This window comes from Pan paniscus, chromosome 14, assembly GCF_029289425.2.
Source record: "Pan paniscus chromosome 14, NHGRI_mPanPan1-v2.0_pri, whole genome shotgun sequence".
In the NCBI taxonomy this organism is placed as follows: Eukaryota; Metazoa; Chordata; class Mammalia; order Primates; family Hominidae; genus Pan; species Pan paniscus.
In genome coordinates, this window is record NC_073263.2 from 24,461,493 (window position 1) to 24,482,342 (window position 20,850).

The following is a 20,850-nucleotide window of genomic DNA, read 5'->3' on the forward strand; positions in this document are numbered from 1 at the left end:
AACTTGAAAGTGTATATTACATAAACCAAAGTAGTAGAATTACTCCCTTATAGCGCGTCAAAATACCAGGAAGAAAATTCTATGAAATGAGTCACTAGCCAAACTGTCTAGTTAATACTGTGATTGTCAGAAGCTAAATTTGATATTTGCTGACTATAAAAATGTCATCAAGTGGAGTTTATTTTTATGATTATCTTTATTGAACTTTAAATAGGAGTTACCTAAAAATCCATGGGAGAAATTGTCTATTCACCTCTATTTTGATGGAATGTCACTTTCTTATTTTATGGCATACTATAAATACTGTACTTCTGAACATACTGAGGAGATGTTGAAAGAAGTAAGTGAACTATTTTTCTATAAAAATCTAAAGTGTAGAAAAGTCTAGTTAAAATGTCACATTTTGTCTTACACTGTGTCTTAAATATGATTCTACATATCTGATCTATTAAGAGAGTCTAGAGGACTTACACATTTTTGCTGAGAAAGATGAATAGGCTGTGTCATGCATTATAAATGTCCTGTAAAAGACTTTAATTACATTAAGATTCAATTAATGTTTCTGTACCTTCAAACCTAGTGCGATGCCCATGCTATTCAGTGTTGTTTGAATTAGAGATGCACATTCTAAAATCTTTATAGAATTCAGTACCAGCAGAGGGCTCTTGCTCCAGATAAAATATTTTTTCCTTTTACTTGACACAAAAGCCGTGTATTACAAAATTTCTCTCATTTGCCTTCTCACAGGAAACCCAGAGTCACATTTTGAGCTTAGCTTCCATAAGTGGCTCATTCCTTGCCTGGTGCTTCTGTGGTTTAGTACTTTAAAAAATATAGCCTGTTACAAGATATGGTTTCACATTTCAAGCTGCTATAAATCTTTTATAGGAGTAGACTATGCATCATTATATTTTATATCACAAGATATTTTTATTTCTAGAGTTGCAGTCTACTTGTTAGACTCTTTAATATTCATTTTGGTGATAGTACACAACCAAACATTGTTCTATGGATAAAGAAAACTACTTTCTTCTCTCAAATAGAAATCGTGCTGTAACTTTGTTCCTGTAATCCTCACTGCCAGCTTTTTCTTTAAAGCAGAGGTGTGGTTGTTGTGGGTGAGTGGGGGTGTGTGTGTGTGTAAAAGAAGTTACGTCTGTTATTGAACAGGTTTTATAAAGATTACTTAGTCTTTCTGTTCTAGTTGTACTATTCACTGTGAACATTTTAAAGGGAAAGGTAAGAACTCCCACTCTTATAATAAATGAATTAGCTTTGACATGTGTTAACATATATTTGAGGTTTCTTATTGTTGAAAACTTATGGTGAGATTATTCAGAACATTAGATTTTCCTGTAATTGATCTGAAATAAATAAATGAATACCAACAAGGAAATGCACCCAGTTTTTGTGGGGATGAAATATGGAAAGTACCTTAAAACAATATAGCTAAAGGTGATTTTACTCAATACCATATTATTTCAGAAACCAAGATCAGATCATGATAAAAAGTATGAAGAGGAACAATGGGAAATAAGGTTTGAGGTAAGTAACAATCCAAGTATTTTGGAAACTTTGGACACTTCATTAATAAAAAGGATCTGATACAGGACAGAAAGCTCTCTTTTATAACAGTTTTATTATTTATATATCATAGAATTTACCTATTGAATATACAGTTCAGTGTTGTTTAGTATCGTTCACTGTTTTGTAACCATCACCACTATCTATTTCCAGAACATTTCATCACCCCCAAAAGAAGCCCTGTACCAGCAGCAGTCATTCTGCATTCTTCCTTCCCTAGCTTCATGACAGCCACTTCTGTCCCTATGGATTTGCTTATCCTGTGCATGTCATATAAATGGAATCATACACTATGTGGTCCTTTGTCGCTGGCTTTTCACTTAGCATAACATTTTCAAGGTTCATACATGTTGTATATATATCAGTGCTTCACTTCTTTTTGTTGCTGAATAAAATTCCATTGTATGGATGTATTTTGTTTACCCATTCATCTGTTGATAGACACATGGGTTGTTTCCACCTTATGGTGGTTGTGAGTAATGCTGCTGTCTGATCAGGTACAAGTTTTTATGTAGACATATGTTTTCCCTTCTTTAGGGTATACACCTAGTAGTGGAATTACTGAGTCTGTGGTAACTATGTTTAACATTCTAAAGATCTCCAAGACTGTTTCCCAAAGTGGCAGCATCATTTTACATGTATGTCAGTAGTGTGTGTGCAAGGACCCCATTTTTTCCACCTCCTCACCAGATAACTACTTGTATTCTGTTTTTCTAGCCATTTTAGGATAGGCATGAAGTGGCATATCACTGTAGACTTGATATGCTTGTCCTGGTGATTAGTATTGTTGAGCATCTTTTCATGTGCCTATTGGATATATATATATATTTTGAGAAATCCCTTCAAATCTATTTGAGTTATTTATCTTTTTATTGTTGAGCTATAACAGTTCTTTATGCATGCAAGTACCTTATCAAATATATGATTGCAAATATTTTCTTTTATTCTGTGGGTTGTCTTTTCACATTAATGGATTTGAGAGCGTCTCGCTATATTGCCCAGGCTGGTCTTGAACTCCGGGGCTCAAGCAGCCCTCTTGCCTTTTTGCAGAGTAGCTGGAACTAAAGGCATGGACCACCACACCCAGCTTTCTTTTCACTTTTTTGATAGTGTCCTTTTAAGTACCAAAGTTTTTAATTTTGATGAAGTCCAATTTATCTGTTTTTTTTCTTTTGTCACTTGGACTTTTTGGTGTAGGAAGAGTTTTAGTACATAAACCTTTGTAATTTATGAAAATAACATAACCTTATTGTAAATTGCCTATTACTTAATTAAGTTCAACAAATTTCAACAGTGGCTGATCACTTTTTGCTGAATTTTCCTAGGTTCAAACTTTTTTTTTGTCTACCAGTTTGAAATGTTAAATAGTAATAAATTAACCTACAAATTTGAATATGATGGTTTTACTTAAGATAATTACCATATTCTTGAAGAATAAGAACTTTTTATAAAGATATTGCTTGTATTTGCAGAAAAACATGCACCACATTTTTATACACATTTGCTTTTAACAATTGCTGGGTGCCATGATCTTCCTGGGAATCATGTAACTGTAGTATTCCTTTGCTTTCATACGGCTTAAGAGAAAGCACACCTTTTTGATGATTTTAACTTAATTTTCTTTTAGCATTTCATGTATTATTTTAGTTTTTATTAGAAGTACTTATTCTTAAATACTGCAAAAATGTATAAAAGGAAAAAGGATCTGTTCCTCATTCTGCACCTCAAACACCCCAGCCCTCATTAGTGGCAGTTACTATTGACTATTCTTCTAGAGTTGTATGTATATGTGTAGATAATATGCACATCAATAAACATTCATGCATTTTTTTGCTCAAAATACTTTTTGAAATTAGAGGACAAAAGAATACTAAAGATCTTTGATTATCATCACATTTTGGTCCTACTGTAACAAAATCATTTTATGGTATTCAGTATTTAAGAGAGCTTGCTTTCTGCTAATTGAAAGGTAAATTGGCGCCATTATGAATTTTTATAATGTAATAGATTTTTGTCCTTATTCTGAAATTTGAATTTTTCTGTGGTGGTTTAGGAATTGCTTTCGGCTGAAACAGACACTCCTCTTTTACCACCGTATTTGTCTTCATCTCTGCCTTCCCCAGGAGAACTCTATGCTGTTCAAGTTAAGCACGTTGTCTCACCTAATGAAGTATGTGATCTAAATGATTAGTTGGTGATTAAAAACGTAACAAGCTGTCTTGGTCTTAAACACTATAAGTGACTCTTCACTTTTCTATTTTCCTGATTTCAAATGTTGCAAATTCGTGAACTCTAGTTTGCCCCACCCTATAATATCCTCTTCAGATATTTGTCAATGTTTAAGGCAAGTGTTTTTTAAGGACCTACTGGGTTCCTGGTGTTGTGCTGCTTTATTCAATGTTATGCTTACATCTGATATTTAGATTTTTAAGGTGGAACCGTTTCTACCTATGAAATCTTAAACATCTCGCTTCCCTTCCTCTTCCTGCACTGAACTCTTCCACTTAACCACCTGGCTGACACCGTGTTCCACTTACTATGTTTGTCTGCCTCCCCTTAGGGTATAGCTCCATGTTGTTCATTGAGGTATCCCCAGAACCTAGAATAGTGCCTGTTAAATACTAGGCACCCGGTGAATATTGATTGAATGTGTGAATAAAGGCACTAAAAGTTCAATTACATGTCCTTGGCTAACAAAGAGAGGAAGAAATAAGTAGCTTCAGCAGCTCCTTCAGCCTTTTACACAGTAAGCCATTCTCTCACAGGCAGGGGAAGGATTTGCTTTCTAATTTCATCAGAGAGCAGAGTAAGTAGCATGTTATGCTCTATATAGTTGCTAAACAACTATTGCTGGTTTTGGTAATTTTGCTTATTTATTGCTGCATCACAATTTACCCCTAAACTTAGCAGCTTAATACAAACACACATGAGGGTCAGGAATCTGGGAGCTGCTGAGTTAAGCACTCTAGCTCAGGCTCTCAGGAGGTTGCAATCATGATGTTGGCAGGGGCTGCAGAAACCACTTTCGAAAAGACTCACTCACATGGCACCACCTGGAAGGCTGTGTTTCCTGCCCGTGGCCTCTCCAGTTGTCTGCTTGCAGCATGGCTATGGCTTCCTGGCGCATGAATTCCCTGGCAGAGTTCTACCAAGACAGAAGCTACATGTCCTTGTAAGCCAGTCTCAGGAGTCACACACTGTCACTGCAGTTGTGGGGTTTTTTTTTGTTTGTTTGTTTGTTTTTTGAGATAGGGGTCACGTTTTGTCATCCAGGCTGGAGAGTGCAGTGACATAAACATAGCTCACTGAAGCCTTAACTTCCCAGGCTCAACCATTCCTCCTGCCTCAGGCTCCCGAGCAGCTGGGCCCACAGGCATGTACTACCATGCCCAGCTAATTTTGTTTTTTTTTTTTTTTTTTTGAGACGGAGTCTCGCTCTGTCGCCCAGGCTGGAGTGCAGTGGTGCAATCTCAGCTCACTGCAAGCTCCACTTCCCGGGTTCACACCATTCTCCCACCTCAGCCTCCAGAGTAGCTGGGACTACAGGCGGCTGCCACCACACGCGGCTAATTTTTGTTTTTGTATTTTTAGTAGAGACGAGGTTTCACCGTGTTAGCCAGGATGGTCTCGATCTCCTGACCTCGTGATTCACCCTGCCGCGGCCTCCAAAAGTGCTGGGATTACAGGTGTGAGCCACCACGCCCGGCCTAATTTTTTTGATTTTTAGGAGAGATGAGGTCTCACTGTGTTGCTCAGGCTGGTCTTGAACTCATGAACTCAAGCGATCCTCCCACCTCAGCCTCCCAAAGTGCTGGGATTATAGGCATGAGCCTCCATGCCCAGCCTAATCATGTTCTCTTGATCACAAGATAAGTGTGGTAGGATGTGGGAAGGAGTAGGAGGTGAATATCAGGAGGTGTAGGGGTCTCTGGGAGCATCGCTGGAGGCTGTCTGCTACAGTAATTTTGTCCACATACGTGAATTCTTGACATTCCAGAATCTGAAAGTTTTCCTTTCATTCTCCCCACTTAGGTGTATATTTGCCTTGATTCTATAGAAACTTCTAACCAGCATAGTGACACAGATGATAGTGGAGTCAGCGGGGAATCAGAATCCGAGAGCCTTGATGAAGCACTGCAGAGGGTTAATAAGAAGGTAGAGGCGCTTCCTCCTCTGACGGATTTTAGAACAGGTATACTTACTATATTTGAATGAAACAGGATACTTAATAAAACTTGGATTTTGTTTTAATGGGCTGATGACCTTGGGCTATCTCTAATGCTGATATTTTCCTCATATTCACTTTACATGCATGATCTCCTGTAATCCTCAAGATACCCAGAAGATGACTTCTTTCTCATTTTCTAGATAAGGAAGGTGAACTAAGAGACGCTAAGTAAACTCCCTTGGGGAACAGTTTCACGTTCCACAAATAAGACAGCGTTGGAAAATTGCATAAAGATTATTTTCTAAGTTTGAGGTTATCAGTAGCTGAAATTGCAAGAGTTGTCATTCAGACCTTAATGGTCATCATTTAAATTACAAGCCACCTACAATTATAATCTTGAGGTGGAGGCTCAAAGTATGACCTGTTCTGTCAAGACAGGTCAGATTTCTACTCTTTTATCTTTTCAGTCCATTCTTCCCATCTTTATTAAATATGTGTGATTCTCCTCTGAGGAAAATGTATCTAGTTATTGCGGTATGTGATGCATAGAGATGTATTTATTCTTGATACTTTAGCAAAGGAAAAACACACATCAGCTTAATGTCTTACCTGTAGTCAGTGTTTTGTTTGTTTGTTTTTTGAGACAGAGTCTCTTTTTGTCGCCCAAGCTGGAGTGCAGTGACGTGATCTCGGCTCACTGCAACCTCCTGCTCCCGGGTTTAAGCGATTCTCCTGCCTCAGCCTCCCAAGTAGTTGGGATTACAGGTGCGTGCCACCACACCCAGCCAATTTTTGTATTTTTAGTAGAGATGGGGTTTCCCCATGTTAGCCAGGCTGGTGTCAAGCTCCTGACCTCAAGTGAACCGCCCACCTTGACCAAAATGCTGGGCTTATAGGCATGAGCCAACTTGCCCAGCCTTTTTTTTTTTTTTTTTTTTTTTTTTGGGAGATGAGTCTTGCTCTGTTGCCCAGGCTGGAGTGCAGTGGTGCAATCTCGTCTCACTGCAATCTCCGTCTCCTGGGTTCAAGCAGTTCTCTTGCCTCAGCATCCCGAATAGCTGTGATTATAGGCACGCGCCACCACGCCCAGCTAATTTTTGTATTTTTAGTAGAGACAGGGTTTCACTATCTTGGCCGGTCTGGTCTCGAATTCCTGACCTCGTGATCCGCCCGCCTTGGCCTCCTGAAGTGCTGGGATTACAGGCGTGAGCCACCGTGCCCGGCCCAGATGAGATTCTTGTTTTATTGATGACTTTTTCTTTTTTTTTTTTTTTTCTGAAGACGGAGTTTCACTCTTGTTGCCCAGGCTGGAGTGCAATGGTGCAATCTTGGCTCACCGCAACCTTTGCCTCCCAGGTTCAAACGATTCTTCTGCCTCAGCCTCCCAAGTAGACAGGCATGCATCACCTCGCCTGTCTAATTTTGTATTTTTAGTAGAGACGGGATTTCTCCATGTTGGTCAGGCTGGTCTCGAACTCCTGACCTCAGATGATCTGCCCACCTCGGCCTCCCAAAGTGCTGGGATTACAGACGTGAGCCTCCGTGCCTAGCCCTGATGAGTTTATATATGCAAGAAATTGTCTATAACTCTTTAATTAAAATCTCTTGAAATAAAAATCTTTATTCATTAGTCAAGTATTTTAATGCCACTTGCCCACAAGTAGAATTCTCTGTGAAATTACACAGAAAGCATATGACATAAGGAAGTAGAACAAGATGGGAAACTGAGGCGCATGCCATCACTCTGAAATCTAAGGATGTACGAAGGGAAGTATATACCGTACTAATTTTTCCACCGTTTAACTCAAGCCTAGCACTCATTGGTACACTTTTTTTTTTACTGAGTATTTGCTTGTATCAGGTACCATGTTAGGAATACAGACATCAGTTCTGCACTCAAGAACAGGTGCTCTAAGCAGAGGAGAGACATGTAAACCAAGTAGAGTATGAAAAGAATAGCTCTTCTTAAAGGAGTGTGTGTAATGCCGTAGGATCACAGGGAAAACAGTGATCAGTTACTAGGGCTTTGTTGGTCATGTTGGAGCTGGGCTTTGAAAGAAGAATGATAACTGCTCAAGGTGATGAATACCCTAAAAACTGTCAGAATGTGTTCCCGATGTTTATGATAAACATCATAAAAAGAAGGGCTCAGGAAAACTTTAGATGAGCGGGGACAGCCATGAACTAAATAGAGGGATCAAAGTTTTAAGTAATCCTGTTTAGGTGACTCATTGAGGAAATGTGGTAGAAGTTGTTTGGGAGAACAGACAACTGAAGAAGCCTGTACATTGTAATAAGGACTTGATATTACAGGCAGTTAAGGTGTACCATTAAAGAATTTTAAATAAGAGCAATGTAATTGAATTTTTAAAAATTCAATTCTGGTGGTCCCATAGCAAATGAAAGGACAGAATGGAAGGCAGGAACAGCAAATATTTACATCCTTTGCCAAAGATGATGGCCCACGCTAGAAGAGACTAGGGGAGTATCAGAAGTTGGGGCAGTGGCAATATGAGCTAATAAGTCTTAGGAATACAAGAACTAGCAACTCTGGGAATGGGAGAAATGCCTTTCTTTGAAGCTTAATCCTTAGGAATTAGTGAACAAAGGCTTATAAAATATGAACAGAAAAAGAGAAGCCAACATAAGACCAACTGTTCAATATTTAATTCTGGATTGTGAGCCTATATTTGTTACATTTTCTTCTTTGTACTTTTCTGTATTAAACATTTTTTGATACATAATTGTGTATGTTTATGGGGTACATGTGATATTACCTGCATAGAATGTGTAATTATCAAGACAGTATTTAGGGTATTCATCACCTCGAGCAGTTATTTCTATGTGTTGGAAACATTTCAAGACTTCTAGTTAATCTGAAATATACAATCCATTGTTGTTAACTAGGCACCCTACTCTGCTCTCAAATATTAGAACTTATTCCTTCCAACTATATGTTTGTACCTATCAACCAACCTCTTTTCATCCCCCCACCCCAAACACATGTATATTTGCCTTTCATGGCCTCATGTAACTAACCATTAATCTCCTTGTTATCTTCATGAGATCCACTTCTTTAGCTCTCATATGAGTGAGAACATGCGATATTTGTCTTTCTGTGCTTGTCTTATCTTAGTTAATATAATGATCCATCCATGTTGCTGCAAATAACAGGATTCCATTCTTTTTTATGGCCAAATAGTATTCCATTGTGTATATAATCACCACATTTTCTTTATCCATTCATCTGTTGATGGACACCTGGGTTGATTCCATATCTTGGCTATTGTGAATAGTGCTGCAACAAACATGGGGTGCAAGTAGCCCTTTGATATGCTGATTTCCTTTGGATTAAAAAAATTTAATGAAAGACAATATGATTTTTTCCCTTTTTCTGTCTTTCCAGAAATGCCTTGCCTTGCAGAATATGATGATGGCTTATGGTATAGAGCGAAGATTGTTGCCATTAAAGAATTTAATCCTTTATCTATCTTAGTACAATTTGTTGATTATGGATCAACTGCAAAGCTGACATTAAACAGGTTAAAAATAAATGGGGTGTTGAATTAGATTTCTTTTTTTTAAATAGTTTTCTTATTGAGAATATTTTTGCCTCTTTTAAAAGAAAAGGGTTATTCTAAGGCTGTTTATAAATTAGGAATTTTTTTCGTGTTAAAGTATACATAAAATTTACCATTGTAGCTTATTTTTTTTTTTTTAGAAGAGTCTTGCTCTGTTGCCCAGGCTGGAGTGCAGTGGCGCAATCTTGGCTCACTGCAACCTCCGCCTCCCAGGTTCAAGTGATTCTCCTGCCTCAGCCTCCCTAGTAGCTGGAATTACAGGTGCCCGCCACCATCCTGGCTAATTTTTTTTGTATTTTTAGTAGAGATGGGGTTTCGCCATGTTGGCCAGGCTAGTCTCAAACTCCTGACCTCAGGTGATCCCCCCGCCTCAGCCTCCCAAAGTGCTGGGATTACAGGTGTCAGCCACCACACCTGGCCCATTTTAGTTATTTTTAGGTATAGTAACTAATTGGCATTAAATACATTCACAAGGTTATACAACTATCACCACTTTTCCATTTGCAGAACAATTTTGTTATTCCAAACAGAAACCCTGCACCTGTTAAGTAATAGGATCACAGTCCATTCTCACCCAGTCCCTAGTAACCCATAGTCTACTGTCTCTGAACTTGCCTGTTCTGGGTACCTCATATAAGTAAATTCATACAGTATTTGTCCTTTTGTGTCTGGCTTATTTCAATAGCATAATTTTTAAAGATTCATTCATGTTGTAGCATGTGTCAGAATTTGCTCTTAAGGCTGAATAATATTCCTTATATATATGAGGGGTCTTCAAAAAGTTCATGGAGAATGCATACTATGAAAAAAACTGCATGGATTTCAAAATTTTTTCACCAAAATAAATTTGTACTAACTTGTTCTAACATGTCTGAACAGGATCTAGTTTGAGGCACTAAAAAGGATAAGTGCAACGTGAATTCTGCTCAAATTGAAACAGCAACAAACATCAAATTTATGGTGAAGCTTGGGTGGAAGAATGGTGATATCATTTTTGCTTTATAAAAAGTTTATGGAAACAATGCCCCAAAGAAAGCAGTTTACAAACGGATAGCTTGTTTTATGAAGGGATAAGATGATGTTGAAGATGAAACCCATAGCAGTAGTCCTTCCCCATCAATTTGTGAGGAAAAAAAAATTAATCTTGTTCATGCCCCAATTGAAGAGGACTGACAACAGCAGAAATAATAGCCACCACCAAAGACATTTCAGTTGGTTCAGCTTATACAATGCTGACTGAAAGAGTTGAGCAAACTCTTCACTCAATGGGTGCCAAACCTGTTGGACCCAGATCAGCTGCAGATAGGAGCACAGCTTTCAATGGAAACTGTAGACAAGCAAGATCAAGACCCTGAAGCATTTCTTCAAAGAACTGTAATTGCAGAGGAAGCATGACTTTCCCAGTGTGATCCTAAAGGCAGAGCATAGTGAAAGCAAGAGGCGGAAGTGGTCCAGTCAAAAGTGGACCAGCCAAGAGCAAAGGTCACGGCAACAATTTTTTTACGATGCTCAAGGCATTTTGCTTGCCGGCTTTCTGGAAAGCCAAAGAATGACAACATCTTCTTCTTTTGAGTGTTTGAGAAAGTTAGCGGAAGCTTTAGCAGGAAAACGCCTGGGAAAGCTTCACCAGAGAGTCCTTCACCACCACAGTGCTCCTGCTCATTCCTCTCATCAAACAAGGGCAATTTTGCAAGAGTTTTACCTAAATCATTAGGCATCCACTTTACAGTTCTGATTTGGCCCTTTCTAACTTGTTTTTTGTTTCCTAATCTTACAAAGTATTTAAAGGGCGCCCATTTTTGTCCAGTTAATAATGTAAGAAAGATCACATTGACATGGTTATATTCCCAGGACCCTCAGTTCTTAAGGGATGGAATAAAGGGTTGTTACCATAGCTTACAAATGTGTCATGATCTTGATGGAACTTATGTTGAGAAATAAAGTTTACATTTTTTATTTTCATCTTAATTTCATTTTTCCATGAACTTTTTGAAGCCCCCTCATACAGTATATACTACATCTTATTTATCCCTTCCCTGGAAGGTGGAACTTGGGTTGCTCCCCGCTTTTGGGTCTTGTGAATAATGCTTCTGCGAACATGGGTATACATTTATCTCTTTGAGTACCTTCTTTCAATTATTTTGGGTATATACCCAGAAACGGAACTGCTGGATCTATATGGTCTATGCTTAATTTTTGAGGAACCTCCATGCTGTTTCCCATAGTGGCTGCGCCATTTTACATTCTCACTAAGAGTGCGCAAAGGTTCCAATTCCTGCATATCCTCACCAGCACTTGTAATTTTGTTGTTTTATAATAGCCATTCTAGTAGGTGTGAGGTGGAGTCTCACTTTGGATTTGACTTGCATTTCCCTAATGATTAGTGATGTGGAACATCCTGTCACGTGCTTGTTGGTCATTTGTAGATCTTTAGAGTAATGTCCATGTTTATGTGTATTTTCTCCCATTCTGTAGGTTGCCTTTTTGTTCCGTTGTGTCCTTTGATACACAGAAGTTACTTTTTTTAGGAAGTCCATTTTATCTGATTTTTCTCATTTCCTATGCTTTTGGTGTCGTATCCAAAAAAATCACTGCAAAATCCAATGTTATGAAGCGTTTCCCCTATGTTTTCTTCTAAGAATTAGATAGTTTCAGCTGGAAGAGAATTTTAATTTAAGAATTTCTTTTGTGACAGACTGTGCCAAATTCCTTCTCATCTTATGCGGTATCCAGCTCGAGCCATAAAGGTTCTCTTGGCAGGGTTTAAACCTCCCTTAAGGGATCTAGGGGAGACAAGAATACCATATTGTCCCAAATGGAGCATGGAGGCACTGTGGGCTATGATAGACTGTCTTCAAGGAAAACAACTCTATGCTGTGTCCATGGTAAGTGTCTCAAGTAGCCAAAATTATTGTAAAGCTATTTCTGTGTCGATACTTTGTAAAGTGTTTGTTTCTATGCAGCGTCTACATGCGAGAGTATACTAAAGCATATACAGCTATATAGGATATAGTTTATATGTATAGCTTTATATATACATATAAAGCTTAATTTTGAGGCTTGTTAAAATGTGTTAGTTTATATTTAACAAACTGCTTACCCCTGTGGTGATATAAAATATCATTTATGTAATTAATAAAATGCTCAAGATGAGTATCCCGTAATTAACTTATAATGGGGAAACAAATATGCAAACAAGTATGAGGTTGAATGAAATAAGTACTATAACAGAGCTATAGCTAACTTTGTGGGTGGGGGAAGTGTAAGAAGAAATGATTATTTGCATCTGGAGAGGACAGGAAAGGGTATTTGAGCTGCTACTTAGAAGCCACTCAAGTATTTAATTGAATAAGTAAAACAGGAATGTGGCATTTCACCTGCATCCTAAAAGAAGAGTGGGAAAGAAAGAATGGTAGTTCTGCTCATTATAGAAAGGCTTGAATTATACTAATTGTACTAATCTCATAATTGTACTACTTATTTGATGTAGTAGAACCTGTGTCAAAAGGTCAACTAAAAAACTCCAGACTGCATTTAATGTAAATGTTTTCTTCTTAGGCTCAGCATGTCACAGTAGCCCACAGGCAGAATCTGGCCTGTACCTTGTTTTATTTAGCACACAGTGTTTTAAAGTTGGAAATTTTACCCAAAAAGTCTGTATTTCTGGCCCTGATTAGATATTCTAAAAACTAGGAATCCTGGGTCTCCCTATCCCCCTGAAATGGCAGTCAGCTGAAAGTGTAGCCACAGCCCCTTAGATAGGAACATGTGATGTTCAGTTCACCTAGTCCTCACTGCTGGTGTGCAGCTCAACCTGCTTCCCTCCTTTGTGATTCCTGCCTGGTGCCATGATTTGGGGATTCCTGACACACTGGCTATGACAAAAATGAGCTCATAATCAGTCAGCATGGTTCCTGGAAAGTGCTTTTTGAAAACCTGTGTATATATGCTATTGCATGTGCAGAGTGGTATGAATAGCTCATACAGGGTTTCTCTCAACCCAGTGAAAAAAGGGCAAGTATTTCTTATAGATAGGTATTTTTTCACTTCTCTAATATTCAGAATTTTGTCAGTATATAAGGATAAGCAGAACCATAGGATATATGAGAGGATTTATTACGGGAATTGGCTCACACAGTCAAAGGTGAAGTCCTATGATAGCTGTCTGCAAGCTGGAGAACCAGAGAAGCTGGTAGCGTGGCTCAGTCTGGAGGCCTCAGAACTAGGGAAGCTGACAATGCAGCTGCTAGTCCAAGGCCAAAGAGCCCCTGGGAGGTCACTGGTGCAAGTTCTACAGTCCAAAAACCAAAGAATCTGGAGGCTGATGTCCGAGGGCAAGAGGAGAAAAGGTGTCCCCCACTCAGGAAGGAAAGGAGAGCAGAGAACCCCCTTTCTGCCTGTCTCCCAGCCAGCTGGATGTCCCCTGCCCACATAGAGAGTGGGTCTTCCTCTCTGTCCACTGATTTAGTATCAGTCTCCTCTGAAAACACCCGCACAGACACACCTAGAAATGCTTCACCAGCCATTGAGGCATCCCTCAATCCAGCCAAGTTAACAACTAATATTAACCATCACAGTCAGTTTATGCATAAAGGTATAAGCTTTGTGTGGAATGCAAATGAACTGTAACAAGGGATGGTGGTGACAAAGCCCACTGGCTTCATTTAGGAAGACCTTGTGAGAAGAAATTTAAAGAGAGCAGAAGAATGGAAAGAATGGGATTTTGCAGGAAACCACTACAGATGCCTTTTGGAAGCATAGAGCATAAATTATCAATAGGCCCCTGAGAACACCTTTTCACACCCGTGTGAATGGCCAGATATGAGAGGGAAAAGGCAGCAAAGACATTACTGTTTTCTTGACAACTGTATCTTTTAATTTTAGGCTCCAGCACCAGAACAGATAGTGACATTATATGACGATGAACAGCATCCAGTTCATATGCCATTGGTAGAAATGGGGCTTGCAGATAAAGATGAATAAGTGCCTAAGTGTAAGTTCTCATTCTCTTCATAGCATAAGGCATGGGACTAGTGGAGATTAATGCTAGATTGATCAGAAAAGCACCCATGGATTTTCCTTGATTTCTCAAAGGAATGACAGCAACGCTCCACCAGATTTCTTCATAGGCCCTTCTCACCTATTCAGCACTAGTATCAAAGAGGTCCCCTATCTGTAAGGATGCTTGGATGGGCTGTCATGACTCTGACATTACCAGGGTACATAGGAAGAGCAGGAGAGAGTGGCCACTGTAAATAATTTTAAGCACATAAATATCTGCTAAGCACATAGAACTACTGAGCAGTCACCATCCTCATACCACGTACTTACATGGGTAGCCAGCTAACTTTTTATCTTGTCCATAAGAAATGATTCAGCTACACTTGAACATTTACATTAAGCAAAGGTTTAAAATAACACATTTTGTTTTTCAGGTATACAGTGCAGAGCATCTATAGAAGCCTAGAAGAATTCTGTTATGTTTAGACTATGTTTTGTCTTTAGACTATTTCAGGCTTAATTTTCCTAACTTGTTCAGCACTAGTGCTTTACCTCTCATTTTTAATTGAACTGTTAGGAATTGTGTGGGGAAAAAAAGTAAATAAATGTTCGCTTCCAAACATTTGCTTGTTTCATTTTACCATAATTTCAAAATGAAATAGCTAAGACACATGAAAAAAATTTAGTTCATTTTATACCTAATGATTCAACTTAAGACATTAGTACAAAAAGGCTTCTCCCAAGCACATTCCCCCTGCCTTCTGTAGAAGTGTATTAGTCTCTTCTTATACTGCTATAAAGAACTGCCTGCGACTGGGTAATTTAGAAAGGAAAGAGGTTTAATTGACTCAGTTCCACATGGCTGGGGAGGCCTCAGGAAACTTACAAACATGGCAGAAGGGGAAGGGGAAGCAAGTCACCTTCTTCACAAGGTGGCAGGAGGGAGAAATGCAAAGGGGGGAAACGCCCCTTATAAAACCATCAGATCTTGTGAGAACTCACTAGCATGAGAACAGCCTGGGGAAACCACCCCCTGTGATCTGATCACCTCCCACGAGGTCCCTCCTCCAACACATTGGGATTACAATTCGAGATTTTGGGTGGGAACACAGCCAAAGCATATTAAGAGGTGAACACTACTGTTATGATTTGGTGTTTATCATTCATATAAATCTTTATAGTTTTACTACATATGAATGCATCCATAAATGACATGGTATTTTTTAATGTATCTGCTGTCACACAATTTTTATTTTCTATTTTATTTGCTCTTTAATCCATGTTGGTATGTATAACTCTATTCACTTTTACTGCTATATCTGTGTACATAATTTATCCTGATATTCCATTACCAGTTTTTTTCTCATAAATGTTCCTCTTTAGGAGCCTTGTATACATGAGCGGTTTTCTAGTACATATACATAGTGATGGAATTTGCCGGGCCATGGGGTTGCTTTTTGACTTTTACAATTATTTCACAACTACTTTTTTGCTTTCTAAACAGTAATTCTACCAATTTATCCCACCACCAGTTGTCTGAGTTCCTTGCCAGCACTTGGTGTCGCCAGACTTTTGCCAGACTGTGATATTAGTAAGAAAAGGTATCTCATCAGTGCATATCTCATTGAATATGCATTCACTGGTTTATTAGCTAGTGACCATTCCGTCACTTGTTTATTGCTTGTTCAAATAGTTTGTCCATTTTTCTATTGAGTTATTTGCAATTTTCTTACTGATTTGTAGAAACAATGTATTCTAGTCATCCTTGATCAGTTGTTTGTCTTCTAATTTGGGGCTTGCCTTTCCCCTGTTTTGTAATATCATCATTTGACAGAAATGTTCGTTCATTTATCAACATTTTTTTTTTTTCCTTTGAGACAGAGTCCCACTCAGGCTGGAGTGCAGTGGCATGGTCTCAGCTCACTGCAACCTCTGCCTCCTGGTTCAAGCGATTGTCCTACCTCCCAAGTAGCTGGGATTACAGGCATGCACCACCACACCTGGCTAATTTTTGTATTTTTAGTAGAGACGGGGTTTCACCATGTTGGCCAGGCTAGTCTCGAACTCCTGACCTCAAGTGATCTGCCAACTTTGGCCTCCCAAAATGCTGGGATTACAGGTGTGAGCCACCATGCCTGGCCTATCAACCTTTTCCTTTAAGGTTTGTGTTTTTTGTCTCATTTAAAAATCCTTACCTCTCCTGAGATATCTCTAGAATATATCATCTATATATCTGTAGATATCTATATATAGGTATATTCTATAGATATTTCAGGAGAGGTAAGGATATATAGATATATCTATCTAGATATCTATCTAGATTACATAGCTATCTATAATCTAGATAGATCTATCTAGATAATCCAGATCTATCTGGATTATCCAGATAGATAGATCTATCATCTGGATAATCCAGATAGATTGATAGATCAGTCTATCTGGATAATCCAGATAGATTGATAGATCAGTCTATCTGGATAATCCAGATAGATTGATAGATCAGTCTATCTGGATAATCCAGATAGATTGATAGATCAGTCTATCTGGATAATCCAGATAGATTGATAGATCAGTCTATCTGGATAATCCAGATAGATTGATAGATCAGTCTATCTGGATAATCCAGATAGATTGATAGATCAGTCTATCTGGATAATCCAGATAGATTGATAGATCAGTCTATCTGGATAATCCAGATAGATAGATAGATCAGTCTATCTGGATAATCCAGATAGATAGATAGATCAGTCTATCTGGATAATCCAGATAGATAGATAGATCAGTCTATCTGGATAATCCAGATAGATCAGTCTATCTGGATAATCCAGATAGATCAGTCTATCTGGATAATCCAGATAGATCAGTCTATCTGGATTATCCAGATAGATAGATAGATAGATCAGTCTATCTGGATTATCCAGATAGATCAGTCTATCTGGATTATCCAGATAGATAGATAGATAGATCAGTCTATCTGGATTATCCAGATAGATAGATAGATCAGTCTATCTGGATTATCCAGATAGATAGATAGATCAGTCTATCTGGATTATCCAGATAGATAGATAGATCAGTCTATCTGGATTATCCAGATAGATAGATAGATCAGTCTATCTGGATTATCCAGATAGATAGATAGATCAGTCTATCTGGATTATCCAGATAGGGAGATAGATCAGTCTATCTGGATTATCCAGATAGGGAGATAGATCAGTCTATCTGGATTATCCAGATAGGGAGATAGATCAGTCTATCTGGATTATCCAGATAGGTAGATAGATCAGTCTATCTGGATTATCCAGATAGGTAGATAGATCAGTCTATCTGGATTATCCAGATAGGTAGATAGATCAGTCTATCTGGATTATCCAGATAGGTAGATAGATCAGTCTATCTGGATAATCCAGATAGATAGATAGATCAGTCTATCTGGATTATCCAGATAGATAGATAGATCAGTCTATCTGGATAATCCAGATAGATAGATAGATCAATCTATCTGGATTATCCAGATAGATAGATAGATCAATCTATCTGGATTATCCAGATAGATAGATAGATCAATCTATCTGGATTATCCAGATATATCATCTGGATAATCCAGATAGATATATCTAGATTATAGATATCTATATAGATTATCTATGTATATAGATATATCTGTCTAGATTATCTAGATCACTTGAGGTCAGGAGTTTGAGACCAGCCTGGCCAACATGGTGAAACCCCGTCTCTATATATCTAGATATCTATATATCTATCTATATAGATACATCATCTATATAGATACATCTATATAGATACATCATGTATATAGATACATCTGTACTTATATTCTTCAAAAAGTTTTATTTTTCATATTCAGTTAAGTCACCCAGAATTGATAGATTTCATTAACAAAACCTGATTCATAGTATATGTGACAGGTAAGGTCTATCTAGACCAATCTGTAATTATTATATAAATTTACAAGTAAGTGACTTGCCCATCCTTCAGGGACATCTTGCTTCCATGAGGCTACAGTAATCTCACTGTGGTAACATCAGGGTAGCTGTGGTCCATGGGTTAACACTGGCTAGTCATCGTTCATGCCCCCCTCCACTCTCAAGTGTCCCATTTTGAGACATTACATTACAAAGTCAGCCTTGTTATAACTGTTTTCTCTTCACCATGATTACTACCTGTTGTGTGTGACCTATTTATATTCATCCACTGTTGTAACTAACTTCCCATTCTTTCTGTTATAATAATTAATGATCCTCTGTAGTAGATCAAATGCTCTAATTTTGGTACTAACTGAACATAGTAATATTTTGGCTACACAGACACGTGTTTACTCCTTGAGTACACTTTCTGTACAAGTCCAGTGCTCTATGGCTGATGTGTCTGTGGGACATCTAGGTGATGTACTTCCTGTACTTCTTGGTTTTTATAGCCATTTCTAAGCAATAAACACACCCACTTACTGTAAAAACCTGTACACAATTTCTAAACAGTAAAAATGCTTTCCTTAGTCTATTGAAAGACAGGGTAGTGAATTATAAATGAGAGCTATCAATCATTGCATTTCAAATATAAAAATGAAGATGCCACAGGGTAAACTTTTATTTTAGAATCCAATCTTTTCCCCACACATACACAATAAATTAAACAGAATCCACAGTAAATGTACATTTTTTAACATAAAAAGTCAGTTACTGTTACTTCATGATCACATAAGGATCGTCACAGCTCCGTGTCCATTAGCACATTACCCTCCTTGTCCTTAACTCTTATCCGACCGGATCTGTACTTCGTTTCTTGATGACCGTTTGCATATACGGTTTTAACAGTGCCATCTGGGTATTCCCGTCTCTTGAACTGGGCAGTATGTAGTTCTCTTTGGCCATTATTAAACTCTATGAGTTTGTTGCCATCACTGTAAAATTTAAAATATGATTTCTTAAAAAAAAAAATAGAAAATAAACAACAGAAAAACTACTGAAAAGTAGCCTTTTGATTCTGGCAGCTACTTCTGGAGACATCCCTTGGTTATCCCTATATAATTGTAACTTTCTACAGTGTTTCTGCTTCATGGTGATAGTTCCAATTATCAGATTAGCATTGTTTTAATCATTCATATTTTCATCACAAAATGCCTAGTAACTTTTTTCAACTTGTGTTCTTCCTTTTGGTTGTTATATTAAAAGGGACCCTTCTTTTCCACTAATTTAAAAACCATCTGAGTGTTTGCTCTGTATCAGGTGGGGAAGAGAGTTATTCCTGGGAAGGGGCATGATCAGACTTAAAATCTGTTTTGAAAGAATGGAACAAAAAAGGAGAATGTGAAAAATAATTCACATCAAGTTGACTGCTTGACATGCCTGTGGGACATTCATTCAAACTGAACCCCCTAATAAATATGGGTGTCGCATATCATCAGAAACGCAAGGCTGGGGCACCTTCTGAGCACAGATGAACAGGTGTCACACTGAGTGGTTTTTCTGTGAACATAATGGTGCCATACCGTTGTACTCTGACAGTTGTACCATCTGGGAAAATGCTTTCTTCTTGTCCATCAGGAAATAAGTTTTTAACAGTCTGGTCAGGAAACGTGATTTCTTTTCTTCCATCTGGGTAATGTTTTTCTGTTTAAAAAGTTACAGTAAATATTTTTTGAAGGAAGGAAGAATTTAATGAGAGGGTGGAGCAAGTTTGTACCTATTTGTCCACTTGAGAAATGTAAGACTTCCAGTCCCTCCGGGTACGTCGTGTGAGTGGTCTGGGCAGCTGCATAGTAGTAGATCTGTAAAGACACACAGTCAGTCTGCCTTTTCTCCAGAGATGGTTAAACTATGGAGGAGAACACCTCTGGAAACATACCACTCTTTGGTCTGGCATGACCTGCTTCACGTCACCATTAAAGAAAGTGACAGTGATGGTCTTCCCATCTGCACTCACTTCCTTTCGAGTTCCATTGGGAAACAGTATAACACGGCACCCATTCTTATAAACCTTTTCCACCTAAAAAACCAACACAAGATTATCACCTAAGATTTTCTCCTGACGAAAATATGCCTAATTCTCCTCCCAACTGCCTACTTTGAAATTTTTTGTAATAAAATGTAAAACATTCCCTCAAAAGATCCTTTATTTCATCAGGAGTAGCAAACTCGTGATTTTCTAATTTTCTCATTCCTTTTCCATGTATTAGCTGGAATTTACCTAAAAAAGAAAACCTTCCCTTATCAACAATTTGTTACCCTAAAGTAGACGTTGTACAGGAAAGTCTAACTACTGCTTTGCCTGTTGTTCTTTGTCCTTCTCTCATTCCTCAAGGATAGCACTCCAACCCTATAATTTCAATAGAAATGGACCAGATTAGGTATTCGAAAAGTAAATTTTCCATAAACCTGAGGAAAAAATTCCCTCATCACCTCTAACCTGTATATATCCCTTTCTTCCTCATTCCCTTTAGCTGGAACCCCCAGGCAGTTTTCCCACTAAGAAACTTTCCTAAGCATAAGAATAAAACTG

The 20,850-nt window shown here is 38.2% G+C and overlaps 2 protein-coding genes across 14 annotated transcripts in view; one reads left to right on the forward strand and one right to left on the reverse strand.

Moving 5' to 3' along the window:
* RNF17 (ring finger protein 17) overlaps positions 1-16,533 on the forward strand; it is a 133,281-nt gene extending 116,748 nt beyond the window's left edge. For all 9 annotated transcript variants that reach the window (XM_055096554.2, XM_055096552.2, XM_055096553.2 and 6 more), the window contains 8 exons: positions 215-340; positions 1,486-1,545; positions 3,638-3,754; positions 5,617-5,776; positions 9,159-9,294; positions 12,029-12,218; positions 14,218-14,326; positions 14,769-16,533. In XM_055096554.2, coding sequence (XP_054952529.1) covers positions 215-340; positions 1,486-1,545; positions 3,638-3,754; positions 5,617-5,776; positions 9,159-9,294; positions 12,029-12,218; positions 14,218-14,316 — 888 coding nt within the window. In that variant the 3' untranslated portion in view covers positions 14,317-14,326; positions 14,769-16,533. The remainder of the gene's footprint in view (positions 1-214; positions 341-1,485; positions 1,546-3,637; positions 3,755-5,616; positions 5,777-9,158; positions 9,295-12,028; positions 12,219-14,217; positions 14,327-14,768) is intronic.
* Positions 16,534-18,924: 2,391 nt separating this feature from the next.
* The window catches only part of CENPJ (centromere protein J), a 44,608-nt gene continuing 42,682 nt past the window's right edge, over positions 18,925-20,850 (reverse strand). For all 5 annotated transcript variants that reach the window (XM_055096562.3, XM_055096561.2, XM_055096560.2 and 2 more), the window contains 4 exons: positions 20,197-20,337; positions 20,035-20,119; positions 19,841-19,961; positions 18,925-19,252 (listed from right to left, as the gene is read on the reverse strand). In XM_055096562.3, the coding sequence (XP_054952537.2) occupies positions 19,060-19,252; positions 19,841-19,961; positions 20,035-20,119; positions 20,197-20,337 (540 nt within the window). In that variant the 3' untranslated portion in view covers positions 18,925-19,059. The remainder of the gene's footprint in view (positions 19,253-19,840; positions 19,962-20,034; positions 20,120-20,196; positions 20,338-20,850) is intronic.